This window comes from Peromyscus eremicus, chromosome 1 (genome assembly GCF_949786415.1).
Source record: "Peromyscus eremicus chromosome 1, PerEre_H2_v1, whole genome shotgun sequence".
In the NCBI taxonomy this organism is placed as follows: domain Eukaryota; kingdom Metazoa; phylum Chordata; class Mammalia; order Rodentia; family Cricetidae; genus Peromyscus; species Peromyscus eremicus.
The window spans coordinates 124,732,346-124,749,238 of record NC_081416.1 but is presented as its reverse complement, the minus strand read 5'-3'; the positions used below and the strand labels follow the sequence as shown (position 1 = coordinate 124,749,238).

General features: G+C 41.9%; 1 protein-coding gene across 2 annotated transcripts in view; it reads right to left on the bottom strand.

The window, feature by feature from the left end:
• Positions 1 to 16,893, bottom strand: part of Chd2 (chromodomain helicase DNA binding protein 2) — a 116,844-nt gene that overhangs the window by 42,277 nt on the left and 57,674 nt on the right. For both annotated transcript variants that reach the window (XM_059272984.1, XM_059272979.1), the window contains 9 exons: positions 15,391 to 15,553; positions 14,852 to 15,004; positions 12,690 to 12,761; positions 9,175 to 9,324; positions 8,257 to 8,405; positions 7,551 to 7,647; positions 6,614 to 6,706; positions 2,716 to 2,886; positions 1,605 to 1,780 (listed from right to left, as the gene is read on the bottom strand). In XM_059272984.1, the coding sequence (XP_059128967.1) occupies positions 1,605 to 1,780; positions 2,716 to 2,886; positions 6,614 to 6,706; positions 7,551 to 7,647; positions 8,257 to 8,405; positions 9,175 to 9,324; positions 12,690 to 12,761; positions 14,852 to 15,004; positions 15,391 to 15,553 (1,224 nt within the window). The remainder of the gene's footprint in view (positions 1 to 1,604; positions 1,781 to 2,715; positions 2,887 to 6,613; positions 6,707 to 7,550; positions 7,648 to 8,256; positions 8,406 to 9,174; positions 9,325 to 12,689; positions 12,762 to 14,851; positions 15,005 to 15,390; positions 15,554 to 16,893) is intronic.

Here is a 16,893-nt window from a genome sequence, read left to right as displayed (position 1 = left end):
ATTTCTAGAGTTGAAAAGTACAAAAACTGAAATTGGAGGGATCAGTAGAGGATCAGGAGAAAAAAAAAAGAATCAATAAACTTGAAAACAAAACAAACAACAATAAAAAAGAATGAAGACTGGATAAGCAAAAAGAAATTAAGATACTACCAGAAACTGAAAAATAGAGAATTCATCCTCAGCAGACACACCCTAAAAGAAACCACGAAATGAGAACCCTTCAGGCAGGAATCGAGGGCATTACTCAGTAGCTCATTCACATGAAGAAATAAGTTAGCAACTACTTTGGGTTGATCTCTTCACCAAACTTCCTAAGCACTGACACAGAACTGATTTCTACAGCTGTGTCGATGGGCTTCCAGTGTGTGAGGACTGTGGGCCAGCAGCATGGAAGGAGGAAGGGGAGTAACTGCAGCCAAGAGGTTCACAAACCACTGACATAAGCTGCTATGCATCCAGATGCCACTTGAAATTTCCATGGAAACCACCATAACTAAAAACAACAACAACAACAAACCCCAAAGACGGCGATGGAGACAGGGCAGTTAGAATGGAATGCTGCAGCCTGCCGACTGAGCACAGCAGGCACCGGAGAGAGGTAAAGGAGTAAGGACAGCACTGGACGCAGGACACCAACCACTGCACTGCATCTAATGCACTAAGACAAAGCAAAAAGTTGTCAGAGACTGAAAAACCACTCTAACTGCAGGATGCCTACAAGAGACAAGTTAGATTTAAAGATGCAGACCAAAATAAAAAGATGAACAATACCACTATCTTTTCCATTCTTAATGTCCAAAAAGTGAACTCAATGTCTAAAGCAGATTGAAGTGAGAACAGGCAGGCTGCCAAACAAAGTATTATGTGTGCAGCTAGAAGAGGAATCAAAGCCTACCACCAGGGACTGCAAGAGCACTGATGCAGACAGGGACAGGGGCAGCAAGGGCAGTGCTACCAGCCGAGCTCTCTTTCTCCATGAACACTAGCATAAATACAGGTATGTGTCGTACATAAGCCTCCTTTGGTCAACTTCCTCCTGAAAATAGTCTCAAGAATCAGAAAACAGTAAGGAAATAAAAAGATGGAAAAGAGCCTATGATCTCAGCACTCAGCAGACAGGGACAGGGGCAGCAAGGGCAGTGCTACCAGCCGAGCTCTCTCTCTCCATGAACACTAGCATAAATACAGGTATGTGTCGTACATAAGCCTCCTTTGGTCAACTTCCTCCTGAAAATAGTCTCAAGAATCAGAAAACAGTAAGGAAATAAAAAGATGGAAAAGAGCCTATGATCTCAGCACTCAGAGGTAAAGGCAAGAGGCCGAGGACCTCAAAGAAAGGGCCCTTCCGTCTCACAGGATCTCAAGGCCAGCTAGGCTACATGAGACCTACCTCACCCCCATAAAGCAGCCCAACCAAAACCTAAAAATAAAAACGTGATGAAAGTAGGAAAGTCCTCACTGGGAAAACTGCAGGAACTCATCGGAATGAACTCATTCTCCATGATCACTTTCTGCCTATCCTGTCCTAAGTGTCAGAGTCCCCCTGGCCAGGGTTAGAACACATCCTTCCAGAAAAGCTCAAGCAAAGCAGAGCGTCCACCAACCTTCGGATCTCTGCGTCCGTGAAGCCCTCCACCAGGTCTTTGCGCACACTTCGGGGGCGCCCTCTGCGCTTCGGCTTCTTATCATCATCAGAGTCATCTGTCTCACTCTCAGAAGCAGAAGATCTCTGGGCTTGCCTCTTAGACTCTGTGTCAGAATCGCTGTCATTTGTCTGAGCCTGAAAACAATAAATAAGGCAAAGTCGCACTTTAGCAACTGTCAAGTCCAGAAATAAAAGGATTAAGACCAGCCCAGCTTAACTGTTAGCGCTCAGACATCCCATCATATCTGACAAGTCAGTTTTCCTTAAATAAATGTCAGGTGTCAGGTAATAAGGGGAGAGAAACTGTCATACTTTCAGTGATCTTGCAATGATTATTAAATGTACTGAATTAAAAATAGTTGGCTAATTTTTATACTATAGTATATATGATACCCAACATGAAACAGTAATTCCTCAGACAACTAACTACTTTTCTTTGTCTTTTTCTCCTTTGTAAAATGAGGATAATAGCGTGATAGTCCCTTTGAGACAGTTTTCATAAGCATTAAATGCATCAGGAAATGAAAATGCACTCAGAACTATGTCCAGCATGCAGGAACTGCTCAGAAGGTGATAATGTTGATTTACCATCATACTAGACAAGCTTAATAGCCCCAACAAAATGGTTAATAAATTTGTTTCCTTATTTCAGTGATACTGGGTGGGGGGCGGGGTGTATCAAATAGTGCTTGTGAAAGACTGACTAGGCTGTACAGCCTGTGCATGTCCTCTATTAGTCATGTAACCTTTACTATTTAGACCTAGTACTGTAACATTTAAGGACAAAAAGGTCTGGCACTCTGAAAGTTGAAGACAGTAACGATGAGAACCAAACTGTCAGACTGTCAGCAGCTTTAACCTCAAAGGCAAAATACAAACTTCTGCGAACTCAGAAGTCATCCAGTCATTTCTTGAAAAGCCAGCCGATCAGCAAAGACTAAGAAACAAGCCACGAGAGTGCCTGCGAGCCCTGGCATCCCGCTGGCATCCCTGCAGGCCTGTGTCAAGGCCTCACCCTTGACTAATCTGCTCTTGATGTTGCATAGAGCCCGGGCGTACGTTCCCCTCACCTTTTTAGTGGAACTACGAATTCGCGGCAGCATATAGATTTCTTCTAGCTCCTTCTGTCGTTCCTCCTCCTCCACTTTCTTCCTTTGCTCCTCTGGAATGATTTCATCCCAGTCCTTGTGAGGACGTTCTTCTAGCTCCTCTTCATCTTCCATCGTTGCAAAGTTGGCAACCTGGAAGTGAAGGGACAACCCCCATCTGACATTTCTCCACTTGCAAACACCAGCTGCCAAGCATCGACTTAACGAGTGTTTTTAATTTAGAACACTGTAATAGGATTCATAATATTACATAATCAAAGTCAATTTATTTTTACTATTCTCACCTTTTATTTCCCCCAAATCAACTTGTCAAAGCTATCGGTTCATCAAAAACTTTTATTAAAAATTAGTGAAATAGACACAGAAAGATTACAAAAAATTGTTAAATCATTCGTGTATTTCATTTGCATCACACTCACTGTGTAATTTAATTTGCTTGGATATAAAATATTTGGTACCTAATCATCCATGATGATCTTGCATCTCCCTAATTGTGATGAGCAGCAGAAGCCAGCCCCTACTCATCTAGTCCACATGTAACCTTACTCACTTTTATCAGAAGGGTAAGCAGTAGAAGGTATATAAAGATGATATGTGCTCAAGAATACATTTTAATCTTAGACAGAAAACAAAAACGTATCTAGAAAACATGTCATTTATTCCCTACCAAACATCTGTAGGTATTTGTACTCAAATGATATGTGCCCCAAGAAAGAAAACCATCTAAGCCTACCAGACAGAGCTCCAGGCAGACCTGAGCCGGCTCTGGAAGGCCCTGTCCATCTGTCAGAGCCCCATTTCTGGTTTCACGTTCTTTTGCACGCCTTCCTTCCTTCCTGGCCTAAGTGTCCCATGAAGCACAAAAGGGCCTTTACAGTTTCCATTCCTCAAAGTCATGTGGAGCTAACACAAAATCAAATTAAAACCTTATGGCATGCAGTAAAAATTAACTCTTTAACTTCCAGCAACGATATTTTAATCTTTACAACAAGATTTTTTAAATTTCAAGAAAAGAAAAAAGAGGTACAATTTCTAGATTGTTAAAAACAAACCATCTCACCACTCCGTCAAATTCAGCACTGTTTACAATTGGTTTGGTCTGGACTGTTTATATGAATTTACTTATTTTGTCTGTGTGTGTGCACACACACGCACATTACTGCACGTTGTGAAGGTCAGAGGACAACCTGTATCAGTCAGCTCTTTCCTCCACAATGTGTACTCCAGGAACCGAACTCAGGTTGGCAACAAGCACCTTTACCCAGTGAGCTATCCTGGGGGCTGTAGGTTTGGAATTTTTAAGGAGTCAAATAAAAATGATAAACATAAATATGAATACAAGTTAATAGGTCATGTAGCTGGGAATTAATTTTTCCAAAGGCAGTATTGTGAGTGATGGGCCTAACATTCTGCCTGGGAAATGATCACAGCTGCACTTATGTGTCATGTTAAGAAACTAACAGCCTCCCTGGGTGGTGGTGGTACAACACACCTTTAATCCCAGTTCTTTGGATCTCTGTGTTTGAGGCCAGCCTGGTCTACAGAGTGAGTTCTAGAACAGCCAGTGCTGCATAGTAACACTCTGTTTGAAAAAGAAAAAGGAAAGAAGGAAGGAAGGAAGGAAGGAAGGAAGGAAGGAAGGAAGGAAGGAAGGAAGGAAGGAGAAGGAGGTGACAGCCTTCCTATACATTAGTTCAGCCAACTGTAAATACAATGCATACTTCCTCACAGAGGTGCTGTAAATATCAAAGGAGTTAATGTGTATCACATACTTTAAAATACTTCAAAAATAGCAGAGTAACACAAGTGCTGTTATTGCTGACTAAAACAGTAATCTTGTTTTTTTTCTTAAATTGCTGTTTCCAACATACTAAATCAAGGCTTGAGACAAAGAATTAAGGAGAAAAATAACGTCAACTCTGCTTAAGTACTCACTCCATAAACAGAAAGGCTGTAGGGTAAGCAGACCTCTAGTGTTAGTCATATTTCCCCGAGTATTAAAACATAGGACAAAAAGGACTCAGGAAGGAAACAGTAGCCAGCAATGTGCTGACTATATCTGAATACCTTATAGCATGTGGAATTTTTCCGTATCGAAATAATCATGTAAGATTCTAATCAAAACATCATAAGATCACATCTGTCTAACTGTGAGGATAGTCACAGAGGTAGAATCAGGTTCAATGTTTGTGTCCCCTCAAAAATTCATTTGTTGCAGGATTAGGGTTATAGCTTAGTGGCAGAATGTTTGCATAGCACGTGTGAGATCCTGGGTTCAATTCCCTGCACAACTATAACTAAAAGAAATTAGTGCTGAAATCCTGGTGCCAGTATCTGACAGTACTAGGAAGGGGTCCTTGGAAAGTGATTAGCTCAGGATAATGCAGTCCTCATGGCAGGATTAGTTGTCACTTTACACTAGGGACAGAGCTCTCGGGCCTCTCTATACCTTGTGAGAACATAAGAAGACAGCAATATGCTCGTCAGATGACAGACCTCACAGAACCTCAACGTGTTGGGACCATGACCTCAGAAACCTTCAGGACTGTGAGAAATAAATTTCTGTTGTTTAGATGAACCAGTCTATACTGTTATAAGACACCAAATTTAAGACAAGCCACAAGGATTAATCCTTCGTCCTTTCCACCCTGTCCTCTGCATCCCAGAACGAATTCTGGGAACAGTATTCCAAGGGCTCTTCGACCACTCTTCCCAGGTCCCTCCTCAGTCTTCCATGAAGACAATCCACCTTAGCCAACCACGGAGCACACACAACAAAGCACTGCTTCAGTGAGAACCCACCACTTCTCCCTCAACGCCAACCAGCCTACTGTCCCTAACGCCACTGGAACCTTCACCCTTATCTTGCTTCTTCAACCTGCATACAATCAGCCAGGTTCTCACTTGCATTTTGGAACCACTCGCTATTTTGATTTCCCTGTGCCCTCCAGACCAATCTCCCATCCTAGGATTGCCAAGTGACCCAATTTCTCCAACATCAAGTATTGCTAGAGAAAGTCACATGATCCTGTGGAGCAGCTCCACAGCACAGACCCATCTAGATTTAAATGACTCCCTATCGAGTTCTCCCCCACACTCACAGCTAACCCGCAGCTGCCCCACAGCTTTCCGCCTCTCAGCAGAACTAAAGCCACAGACTGAATTCTCAAACTTTCCCTCCTCTTCACTGACGTGATCAGTTCCGTTTTCTTTCCAACCAAACTCTCAAGGTATGCTTAGATTATATTGTTTCCTGCCTCCTCTGGGGCACTGAGCCTCAGCTTTCTTCCTTCTTAGGTCTCTTCAGGATCTGCCTATCTTCATGTTCTTCCTGCACCCTAGAAATACAGTAACATCTTTCTAAAATTTTTAACTTACTTAGTCCCACTATCTGTTATACGTAATTACCTTTCCTAAACCTTTTAATAAACACCTATACTCAGTGATGCCACTTCCTATTCATCTGGTGTCCATAGTTTCAATATTCCGCCATGATTCCACATCCCTTTATTTCCCTCTGGGAGGGAAGGAGGCAGAGGGTAGGGAATAGGAGAAAAGGGAAGGAGAGTGGAGAGGGAAGGAAAAGAGGGAAAAAAGGTTTAACCAAGTTATTAGGCATCTCCCAACTGTCACCAACAATTCCCATGCCTTTGACATCTCTTTGGCATCTGCCGTCATGAATGTCTCCCATGTCCCTGCATACTTCCAGTCCTTTGCTTATCTTGTCAATGACACTGGGCATGAGTTAACTCAGGTACAGGGAAAACAGCAAGCCTAGAACAAAAGGAAGTGCTCTAGATGCAGGAGTCACTGTCACGAAGTCAGTGTTGAACGCTCGCTCCCACAAAGGTCTGCCCACCTTAAACTGTGACAGAAGCTCATCTGTTGCACTAGTCGACACTTCATTCTCTCTGGTTTCAGCCAAGCGCAAAATTTCATCTATGTCCATTTCCTGCAGGAACAAACACCACACAGGTATAGTGAAGGAGCAATAGTCTCAGCATTACTAAAACCGTCAGGTGTGCACCCCAGACAGCACCCCACCACATTCTATTCACTCTCACAGCCTCAGTCGACATTGTTCGTGCCCAACACTTCACACTGATATTTATTTAAAGGATGAGGCGAAATTCAAGAAGTTCTAAGAAAGGAAACTATGGAGAAACACATTGTCCTTCAGTGCCATACCCTTTCCTCTTTAATGTCATAAGAGCTCTGAACTTGGCAAGGAAAAAAAAGAATCCCTGTGCCTTCAAATAATTACTTTCTTTATAAAAATCTCTAACAAGGAATCTGCTCCCTGAGAAATTTATATGCTCACAAAATATCCTTTAAAAAACACAAAAAACATTTTTCTATCTACTAGTGCATCTTTACTGTAAAAGTGATGGACTATACAACTACATTTCCTTTTAAGTATATCATATACTTGAACAACAGTCGTGAAAACATGTGATACTTGTCCTGCTGAATCTGGCTCATTTCACTTGAAATGATGACTTCGATCAAAGTTCCCTACAAACGACATGACTTCACACGTACAGACACAATGGAACTTTGCTGCCTCTGCACCTATCGGTGGAGACCCAAGCTGACTCAGTAATTCAGAACTGTCAACAGTGCTCAGTAAGCAGGCTAGGAAGCATCTTGGTGGCACCTCACTATGGTCCCTTTGGGTATAGTCCCAGGAGTGCTACAGCTGAAGCACAGGGCAGCTCCATTTTTAATTTTAAGAACCTTCATATTGATTCCCATAGTGGCTACAAAAGTACATTTCCAGGCTCTAGGTTGATTACCTGAGGCTCTGACTCCTCTCCTTCAATTTCTTTGAAGAGATCCTCTGCTCCAAATTTCAAGATGGCGGTCAGCTCTTCTTTATTAAAAGGATTAGAGCTGTAGGAGTAAAATACGGTTGTGATCTCAAGTAAGGGGCTGGAGGGATGGCTCAGCGAGAAAGGGCATCTTGTTGCCAAGCCTGAGACTACCTCTGTTCATTGCCCAAGTCCCACATGATGGAAGTAGAAAACAAGTTCTCTTCTACCTCCACACTCAGACAGAAGCACAAGTGTGCTCCCTCCACTCCCTCACAAATAAATAAAAATGGGAAAAAATTTAAGAGGGGCTAGAAATATGGCCTTTGCTGCTCTTCCAGATGACTTGGGTTGGTTCCCAGCATGCACACAGTGACTCACAGCCACCTGTAACTCAAGTTACAAGTTACAATGCCTTCTTCTGGCTCAGTGGGTGAGGGCCACTGTTCCAAGCCTGACAACCTGAGTTTGGTCCCCAGAAACCACATGACAAAAGCAGAAAACCTATTCTTGCTTCCAACCTCCACACGCAGACACACACATCCATGAAAATAAATGGAGGCAGGGAAGGGCAGCGGCATCCTTACAGCATCAAGAGCGGACAGACACTTCCTGTGGTGAAACCCTACAAAAGCCTACCAAATGCTGGTGGGAACAATCTGGCTCTGGCTCTCGGGCTTTCTGCACTTACTTGGATCTTCCTGAGTTGTTTTCGAGGACTGTCCTGCCAGTGGTGTCCATGCGCTGAATCACCAGATGGTCCAACACCATCTTCTTTTTGGCCCGTTCTATGATCTCCTCTTCCACAGTACCCTTTGTAACCAAGCGGTAAATATTCACCTGTAAAAAAGAAAATGTTATGTTCATTTCCATTTAAAGCAAAAATTACTCCCATCAAAATTCAAGAGGGAGAAGGAAAGTCACTTGTCCTCTTGTACCACATTATGACTACCCTGCTGGTCCAAGCGTCAAAGATGTGGGTGCAGAATGTGTGCTATCTGTAACAGGCTACATCCCTAAAGAGAAGTGCTTCTACAGATACCACAGCCTGCTTCTTGACCAACATCTTCCCAACCATCTACAAAATCTGAATCACTAGCCACATATGAACTTTTAAGTTAGCCAGTAGGAAAGCAAACTTTGAGATCCACAGATGAAACAAAACAAAAACCCAAGCCTATGGCTTTCCAACACGTTGCAGATTACATTCTCATGGAGAAGACTAACTGCCCTGACCAGTTAGCCATGCTCTTAACACAGCAAAGTCCCAGCTCTAAGTCTGCTCCTCCTACATCTTTCCTGGTGAATATGTAGAAAGTCACTTGTGACATACTTTTCAGTTACCCTATTTTTTGTTATTGTCATACCCCCACGTGCCCAGCTGAAGACCAAATCCAGGGCCTTGTGCCTGGTACCACTGAGCTTAATCCCCAAGCCCCGTCATGTACTTCTCAAATAGAGGTAGGTTAAGAGTCCACACTATGAGGCCCAAAGACAAGTTAGTCAAGAGAAGGCAATGCAGGAGGGAAACAAACATCTTACAGTCTTCCGGGTAAGAATAAACCTCTGCCTGCAGGCCCAAGTGATGGCCAGAGACCCTCCCACTGACCTGCTTCTTCTGACCGATTCTATGTGCTCGGGCTTGTGCCTGCAAGTCGTTCTGGGGGTTCCAGTCGGAGTCGAAGATGACAACTGTGTCCGCTGAAGCCAGATTGATTCCTAGGCCCCCAGCCCGTGTGGAGAGCAGGAAGCAGAAGTCCTGTACACAATGCAATATACTACTTTATGCAGTGGCCTTCTCAGAGACACTCTCACAGTCCAATAAGCCCTCACACCTGGAAAGCCCTGCAGGTGTGAAGAAAAGTGAGATATGGTGGACAAACTTTATGGAGGCTAAAAGGAGCTCAAGGACTTGAGACACAGGGGATTTTCATTTGATTAAGAGGAGTGTCAGTGCAGGGAACAAAGAAGAAAAGTAGAATCCAGTAAGACAGCAAGGACAGGCATTTATGTCCCAGATGAAACCAGTGTATGCAACAAGTTAACAAAATCACCACACACACTCAGCCTTTGTGCGACTGTTTTAGCAAGCTACCCAAATGCATGCTTTCTAGGAAAAGGGAGACTATGCATGTAAGGTGGTTAGTAAATCCATTTGTTAGGCAATGAGGAGACCAGCAAAACTCATGAAACAAGCCTGCTGAGAAACATGAGAACTACCATCACCACTGTGTGTGGCTAAGACTGGGCCCTAACATCTTCCAGTTTCCATAGCAATAAGGCGTCCTGCCTTATCTCTCTAGGTGAGTGCTCAGGAAAACATGTGGACAAACATGTAAACTGCACAGCCATGTAAAAAAGCTTAATATCACTATTTTCAGAGCATCTGATCATCTCTATCAAAAGCTGAGACTTTCTGTTCTCTTTTCCATTTTTTCTTTTGTACATTTTTTTATTTAGTATATGTGTGTGTAAGTATGCTGAGCCATTTCACCAGCCTCCAAAAGTTGATGCCTTCTGAGTACAAAACTAACACTCAAAAACTGGCCTGGGGTCGAGTATGGTGGCATGCACCTATAATTCAGCACTCAGGAAGAAGAGGCAGGAGGGTCAGGATTTCAAGGCCGTCCACAGTTATATCTTGAGTTTGAGACCACTCTGGGCTACAAAAGACAAAAGTCTCTAAAAACAAAAACAAAACGACTAAATAAATAAGCTGCTGACTTGGGGAATAAACCTCAATAAATGGATATATTTAACAGATGACAGACAGGCACACAGATACAAACAGGCAGACAGACAGAAAGAGCAGAAAGTTCTTCACATGCTAACAGTCATAATCAACTGCATTAAGCCATGAAAACACAAAGTGGGAGACAGCTACCTTCCAAGAATTTTAATTAATCATAATAAAAATTAGTCACCAGCTGAGAATACAAATACTACGTGGATGTCTCTCTTAGAAAAGTTCTAGAGAGCCACAGCAAACAGTCTGGGGTAAGACGCTAAACTGTAAATAACATCTGAACATCACATGGTCTCATAAACAATTTTCAGTGTCACAAAGATAATATAAGTTGCACGTTGTTTATGTACATTATCAAAATAATGGTTAAAAAGATTATGAAGCTTGACACTGCTAAAAGTAACCTAAAATGGGAGTATTTGTACATAGGTCATATAATTATAAATTGTTTTAGCAAAGTGAACAAAATGCATCAAGATATAATAATAAATAAAAACAATAATAAAATGGCTAAAGAAATAGCAGGGGCTGGAGAGCTAACTCAGTGGTTCAGAGTACTTGCTGTTCTTGTAAAAGACCCAAGTTCAGTTCCTGGCACCCACATGTCAGCTCACAACCATTTGTAACTCCAGTTCCAAGGATTCCAACATCCTCTTCTGGGCTCCTTGGGCACCAGGCATATATGGAATACACATACATACATAGAGGCTAAGGAGTCACCCACATACAATAAAAGTAACATCAAAGGCACGAAAAAACACTAAGAATCAAACTCTAAGGTGCTGGGCTAGGCATGTGGCTTGGTGGCAAAGTGCCTAGCATGCACAAGGACCTGGGTTTGACCCCATAGCAGGGGTGGGAAGTGGGGGATATCCTAAGGCTTTTAACAACATGGGGAAAATCTTCCAAGTATAATTTTGACCAAAAGAAGCCAAAATCATGTACAGCAAGATTACAATTAGGTAGACGCAATGAGATGAATGGTTCAATCTGTACAAATATAGACAGCAATGTGTGAAGACTGTGTCACTAGGGTCAAGGATACATTTAGGTATTCTTCACCATCTACATCTGATAAGTGGGCATGTAGTATCTTGCCCAGATAAACTCTAAAATTAACTTTAAAAGGCTGCAGAATGTCAAAGAAACCATATTGTACACATGGCTATCAGAGAATGAGAACCAAAAAATAAAACTACACAAAAAATTAAACTTCAGATTTTCTCTGAAAAGGAAATAAAGTATTTAACTCACATCATCTTTTAAATTAAGACAAGGGAACAGTGTTATCTTTGATAAACATTACAATAAAAAATTGCCAGATTTTGCCTATTACATGCCAAGAAATGTGATGAGCACTTTCTTTTTTACTACATTTCACCCTCATGGCAATATTACAAAGCAGAGCCTGGATCCATTGCAATTTTACAGTTAAAGAAATCGGAGAAAGAGAGATGAGACTAACGTTTCTCACAGTCTAATTCTGCAGTCTTGGTCCTCAAATACATTATCACCCTTCAGAGAAGGAAGCATCCAGAACACTGTCTTACTAGGACCACCCATAAATTCAGAGACAGAAGGCCTATCATTCTGAAATAATGAAAGAGACACTGAGTTTTTAAAACCCTTTAGGAAGCAGAACATAGAACTGTTCTATCTTTCAAAAATTTAAAAAAAAAAAAAAAAACTATATGTCTAGAAATTAGAATTCTGTCCAGAACACTGCTAGGCTGTCTCCACTGAACCCTTTGTCTTCCATGTTACTAGTTTCTCTTACACTAAAGCTCTTCTTCTACACTTCTAAATCTGTCACCTGACCAATTGATATGCAGACTATATATACTCAGGGTTTCTAACTTGGTTAAAGTAGTTCTGATATAGGTGTGCCCAAACCAAAATATTTTGCAAAACCAATTCCAAGCAGAACAGTTAGTAATGTAAAATTGTAGTTTTGAAGCAGAAAAGAGCATGGGCTACATCCCACCAGGAGTCTAACATAACTGAACCTTGGCAGACACACTATTCAAGCATCAGCACCAGGACAGGACAGAGAAGAACCTTGGACAACATGCACATCAAAGTTAACACAACTGGCCTGGCCCACCGTGCCCTTGCCTTGCTGTTCTTTCAAACCCGTAAGTTCGGTAACCCACTAGAAAACATGACTAGTTCAGACCAAGGGAGCTAGGCAAGCATGTACATGCTTGTGTGGTGAGTGACAACAAATAAGGCATCTTCTATAGTAGGGCTTTCCTGTTCTTGTCAAGACAGGAGAAGTCTGCTACAAAATGTTTCTGAAACAGAATACATTAAGCTGGAAAGACTTCCCCCTATACAAAGTCCAAGTTGTCCAAATAATAAAGCCATGCATAATGTACCTCAGAACCATCTGCATTGAAGTGATCCAATGCCTGTTTTCGGATTTCTCCCTTGATAGAACCATCCAGGCGCTGTAAAAATACACCACAGGAAAAATCTTAAGTGAGAAAGATCAGCTCACTCAGAATAGAACATCAGACTTGAAACCTCTATCTCTCAGACACACACTAAGTAAAAATAACTGGAAATCGTTGGCAAAGTACAAGAAGGGGTCCTGGGTAAACAGCATGGCTCATGTAACCCAAGCTCTCCAGTTACAAACTCAAGGTCAGAAGTTTCTGATTCAAAGGACTATCTAGTCTTACCCAAGGATCAGAATCTCTGCCAAAACCTACAAGGAGAGAGATGAAAACCCAGCCTGTGTGATGAGGAAATAATACCTCTAGTCACTTAGTAAGTGGCTCCCACAGAAAAACAATACTTCTTAGAGCAATATGGCCAAAAACATTAAGTGCTATACAAACCAAAACATAACATTTGGAAACAACTGAAAATGTTCAAATTAAATGATCATATATGCCAGCTTTTTCTAAAATTTACATTCAAAAGTCACTATAAAGTGTTCAAATAGTAAAACTGTATCACCAACTGAGCCTCAGGCACTCATCTGTGCACGGAGGTTTCTATTTGTTTGTTTTGCTTTGTTTTTTGTTTTTTCAAGATAGGATTTCTCTGTGTAGTTTCAGCTATCCTGGAACTCACTCTGTAAATCAGGCTGGCCTCAAACTCAGAGAAGATTTTTTTTTTTTTTTTTTTTGGTTTTTCAAGACAGGGTTTCTCTGTGTAGCTTTGCGCCTTTCCTGGAACTCGCTTTGGAGACCAGGCTGGCCTTGAACTCACAGAGATCCGCCTGCCTCTGCCTCCCAAGTGCTGGGATTAAAGGCGTGCGCCACCACCGCCTGGCAGAATTTTTTATTAGTTAGAAAATATGTCACTTCCAGGTACAAAACTGTCACCATACAGAAAATATTCAATACATACAAAGCAAATACTGAGTGCTGTACATAAAAGGCATTTCTCATTATATAGAACTACTTTCACACTTCATCCCTTAAAATCATCTCTTGAAACACTGAACTTATAAAAGGTCAAGCTGATCCAAGCAGAGTCTGCAAAGAGCTCCATCTCCCCAAGGTCATGAAGGCCACAGCCACCCAAACAACAGATCCACAGATGGGAGCTCCCTGTACGTCTCTACAACTACTACTATTCCCTTTATCTACAATAAATCTGGACGGCCTGGACCCAAAGGCATTTGCAAAGGCAGGTTCACAGCCAGTATCTGAAATAAAAAAGGCCTCCTATAAGTCGCAGTAATAAGGAGCACTGAGACAACTCTACTGAGAAGTCACTACAACTTGCTCTGGGGACCAGGATGTTTCAAGAACTCCTGCTTTGCTCCCAGCCTCAAACCAAGGTCCCACTCTACAGGGTTAAGATAAAACAACACTGCCTCTTTTCTTCTTCGGATTTGGGATCCTATAATCAGGTTCACGTTTCCTACTGTCAATGTTGACAATACACATGGATAAATAGAACAGACATTTTTCTTTTGCCAATCTTTCCTATCACCTTGTCCTTAATGTTAATGATCATAGCTACACTCAGCGGGTAGAAAGCATTTGCCGCACAGGCCTACGGAGCTGAGCTTGAGCTCAGAGCATAGTGGCAGGAGAGAAACAACTGCTGAGTTATCCTCTGATCTCCACACAGGCACCACAGCACACAAATGCTATGCATGTGTCCTCGCTCACTCAATTCCAATAATAACAGTTGCCGGGCATAGTGGCACACACCTTTAATCTCAGCATTTGGGAGACATAGGCAAGAAGATCTCTGTGAGTTTGAGGCCAGCCTGGTCTACATAGTTAAGTTCCAGGACAGCTAAGGCTATATAGTGAGATGCCATCTCAAAAAACCAAAAAAGAAAAAAAAAAAAAGAAAGAGAATTTTTTTTTTTTTTTTAAAAGAATGACCTTCACATGTTCATTATTATCACAGAGTAGTCTAAAGGCATGAAGAAAAACTGTGGCCTTTCTGGAACCTTAATTTCAGATGTTTTTCAGGTAAGAAAACTTGTCTCCTACTCCGGGAAAGTGGGGAAGAGAGAGAGGACAGACAGCTAGACTGTGTAGCTAGCCCAGTTACTGAGCCATCTTACCTGGAAAGGATAGTGTTTGATAGTCAGGTACTCAGCCAGAATATCCAACATCCTCACCATCTGAGAGAAGATCAGGACTCTGTTTCCCCTTTCTCGGAGTCTTGTCAATAGTTTGTCTAACAGAATCAGCTTCCCACTGCTCCTGATTAGGGACTGAAGATTCAGAAGACATCTCAATCATTAAATCAAACACACCATTGCTGAAATGGTCTTTAAACATGGTATCCACAGAACTATACTTCCTGCATTCTACTTAAGTTTCCTCATCATTTTTGTGTGTCTGGAGACAAGGTCTCACTATGTAGCCCAAGTGAACCCTGAATAAGCTGGCCTCAACCTAAGACCCTTCTGCCTCCACCACATCCCTGTCAACCCCGCACCAGTACTCATGTCTGGCTTGTCTCATGCTTTTGAAAGCTTCTGCTGATGCTCCTTGAAGAGTAATCAAGGAAGAGAAGGAGCACTTTGACTACGATAGAAATCTAAGCAAGCCTGCATCACTCTGGAGAAGGCAGTAAGAAGCATGAGGAGCTGCACACCTGAAGGACCTCCTGGCCATTCTCCCTTTCATTTTCCTCTGGAGCTTTGATCAGGTAGCAGTGATTGCAGCATTTTTTCAGCTCCATCACAATATTAAGAAAGCCAGATGTGCTGCCCCTTGTTCCTTTGGCGAGAGCCTTGTAATTCCTGGTCAGGATCCATCTGCAAATTGAAAACATTAGTTCAAATACACAGAGTTTATGGTACCATAAGAAATAAAAGCTAAAAGACAGAGAGACTTTAACTTTCTATCTACCACCTAATCGTGATCATTCACATCTCCATGCAGAAGTAAAAAGTTCAATGATCCTACTGGGTACATCAACCTCACTGATCACAGAACACTAAAGGAAGACAATTGTAGAAGGGTGCATAGACACTCACACATACACATATCTGTACATATTTGTGTGTGTGTGTGTGTGTGTGTGTGTGTGTGTGTGTGTGTGTGTGTGTATACTTTAATTAGCGGGTTTCCATATGGCTTCTTTATATATATCCTTAGTTCTGACTATCCCATCCCTGTATCTTATTTCTCAATTCCTCTATGCTCTGTGGATATTATGAAACTGTTAAGGTATGATAACAGGGCAAATTTTTGAAGAATAAGAAGTCTTTCTCTTTTAGGGACACACACTAAGACAGGAGTAGAAGAAAAGATATGAGTAAACTAATTAATGGCCATGAGTTAATAACCACTGAAGCTAGATTATGAGCAGATGAGTAAATACCATACTATTTTTGCTTATATTTGAAACTCCCTATAATAATATCTCTAAAAGTCAAATGGGGGCGTAGGGCCACCTACAGGTCAGCAGTAAGTGTCTGTCCAGCACGTGACGCCCTGAGTTTGATCTTCCAGAAACATGCAAATATATATATACACAAATGCATCATATTTATGAAAACTAAATGTGAAAGTTCGTAACAAGTACATTTTATGCTGCCATGTGCGGGACTCACTGTTCTTGAATTTCTGTACAAAACAGTAAGCCAAAAACGTGGCTTGCCTGTGCTGCTTGGAATGCTAGAAAGGAAGGAGTGCTCATGCTGCACTATGGTGAGTGCTACCTCTGCTGAACTTTGAATGAGATTGTGCTGCAATGACCTGTTTCTAGGATATACCAAGGCTCCAGAAGGGACATGTTTCATTCATCTTCATCTTTCCCAAATAGCTAGAAGAATGCCTAGTATTAAAAACTTCACAGGAGAGTTACTGAATGAAAAACAAACATTGTCTAGCTTAACCAACACCTGCTTAGTATAGGACTATTAGCACTAAAAATTAGGGGCTGGAGAGTTGACTTGGTAGTCAAGAGCACTTGCTGATCTTGCAGAGGACCTGGGTTTAGGGTCCAGGACCCACTTGGTGGTTCATAACCATCCTTAACTCCAGTTCCAGGAGATCTGACACCCTCTTCTAATCTCTGCAGACAATAGGAATGCATGTGGTACATATACATACATGCAGGCAAAACACTCATATACAGACAACATAAAAT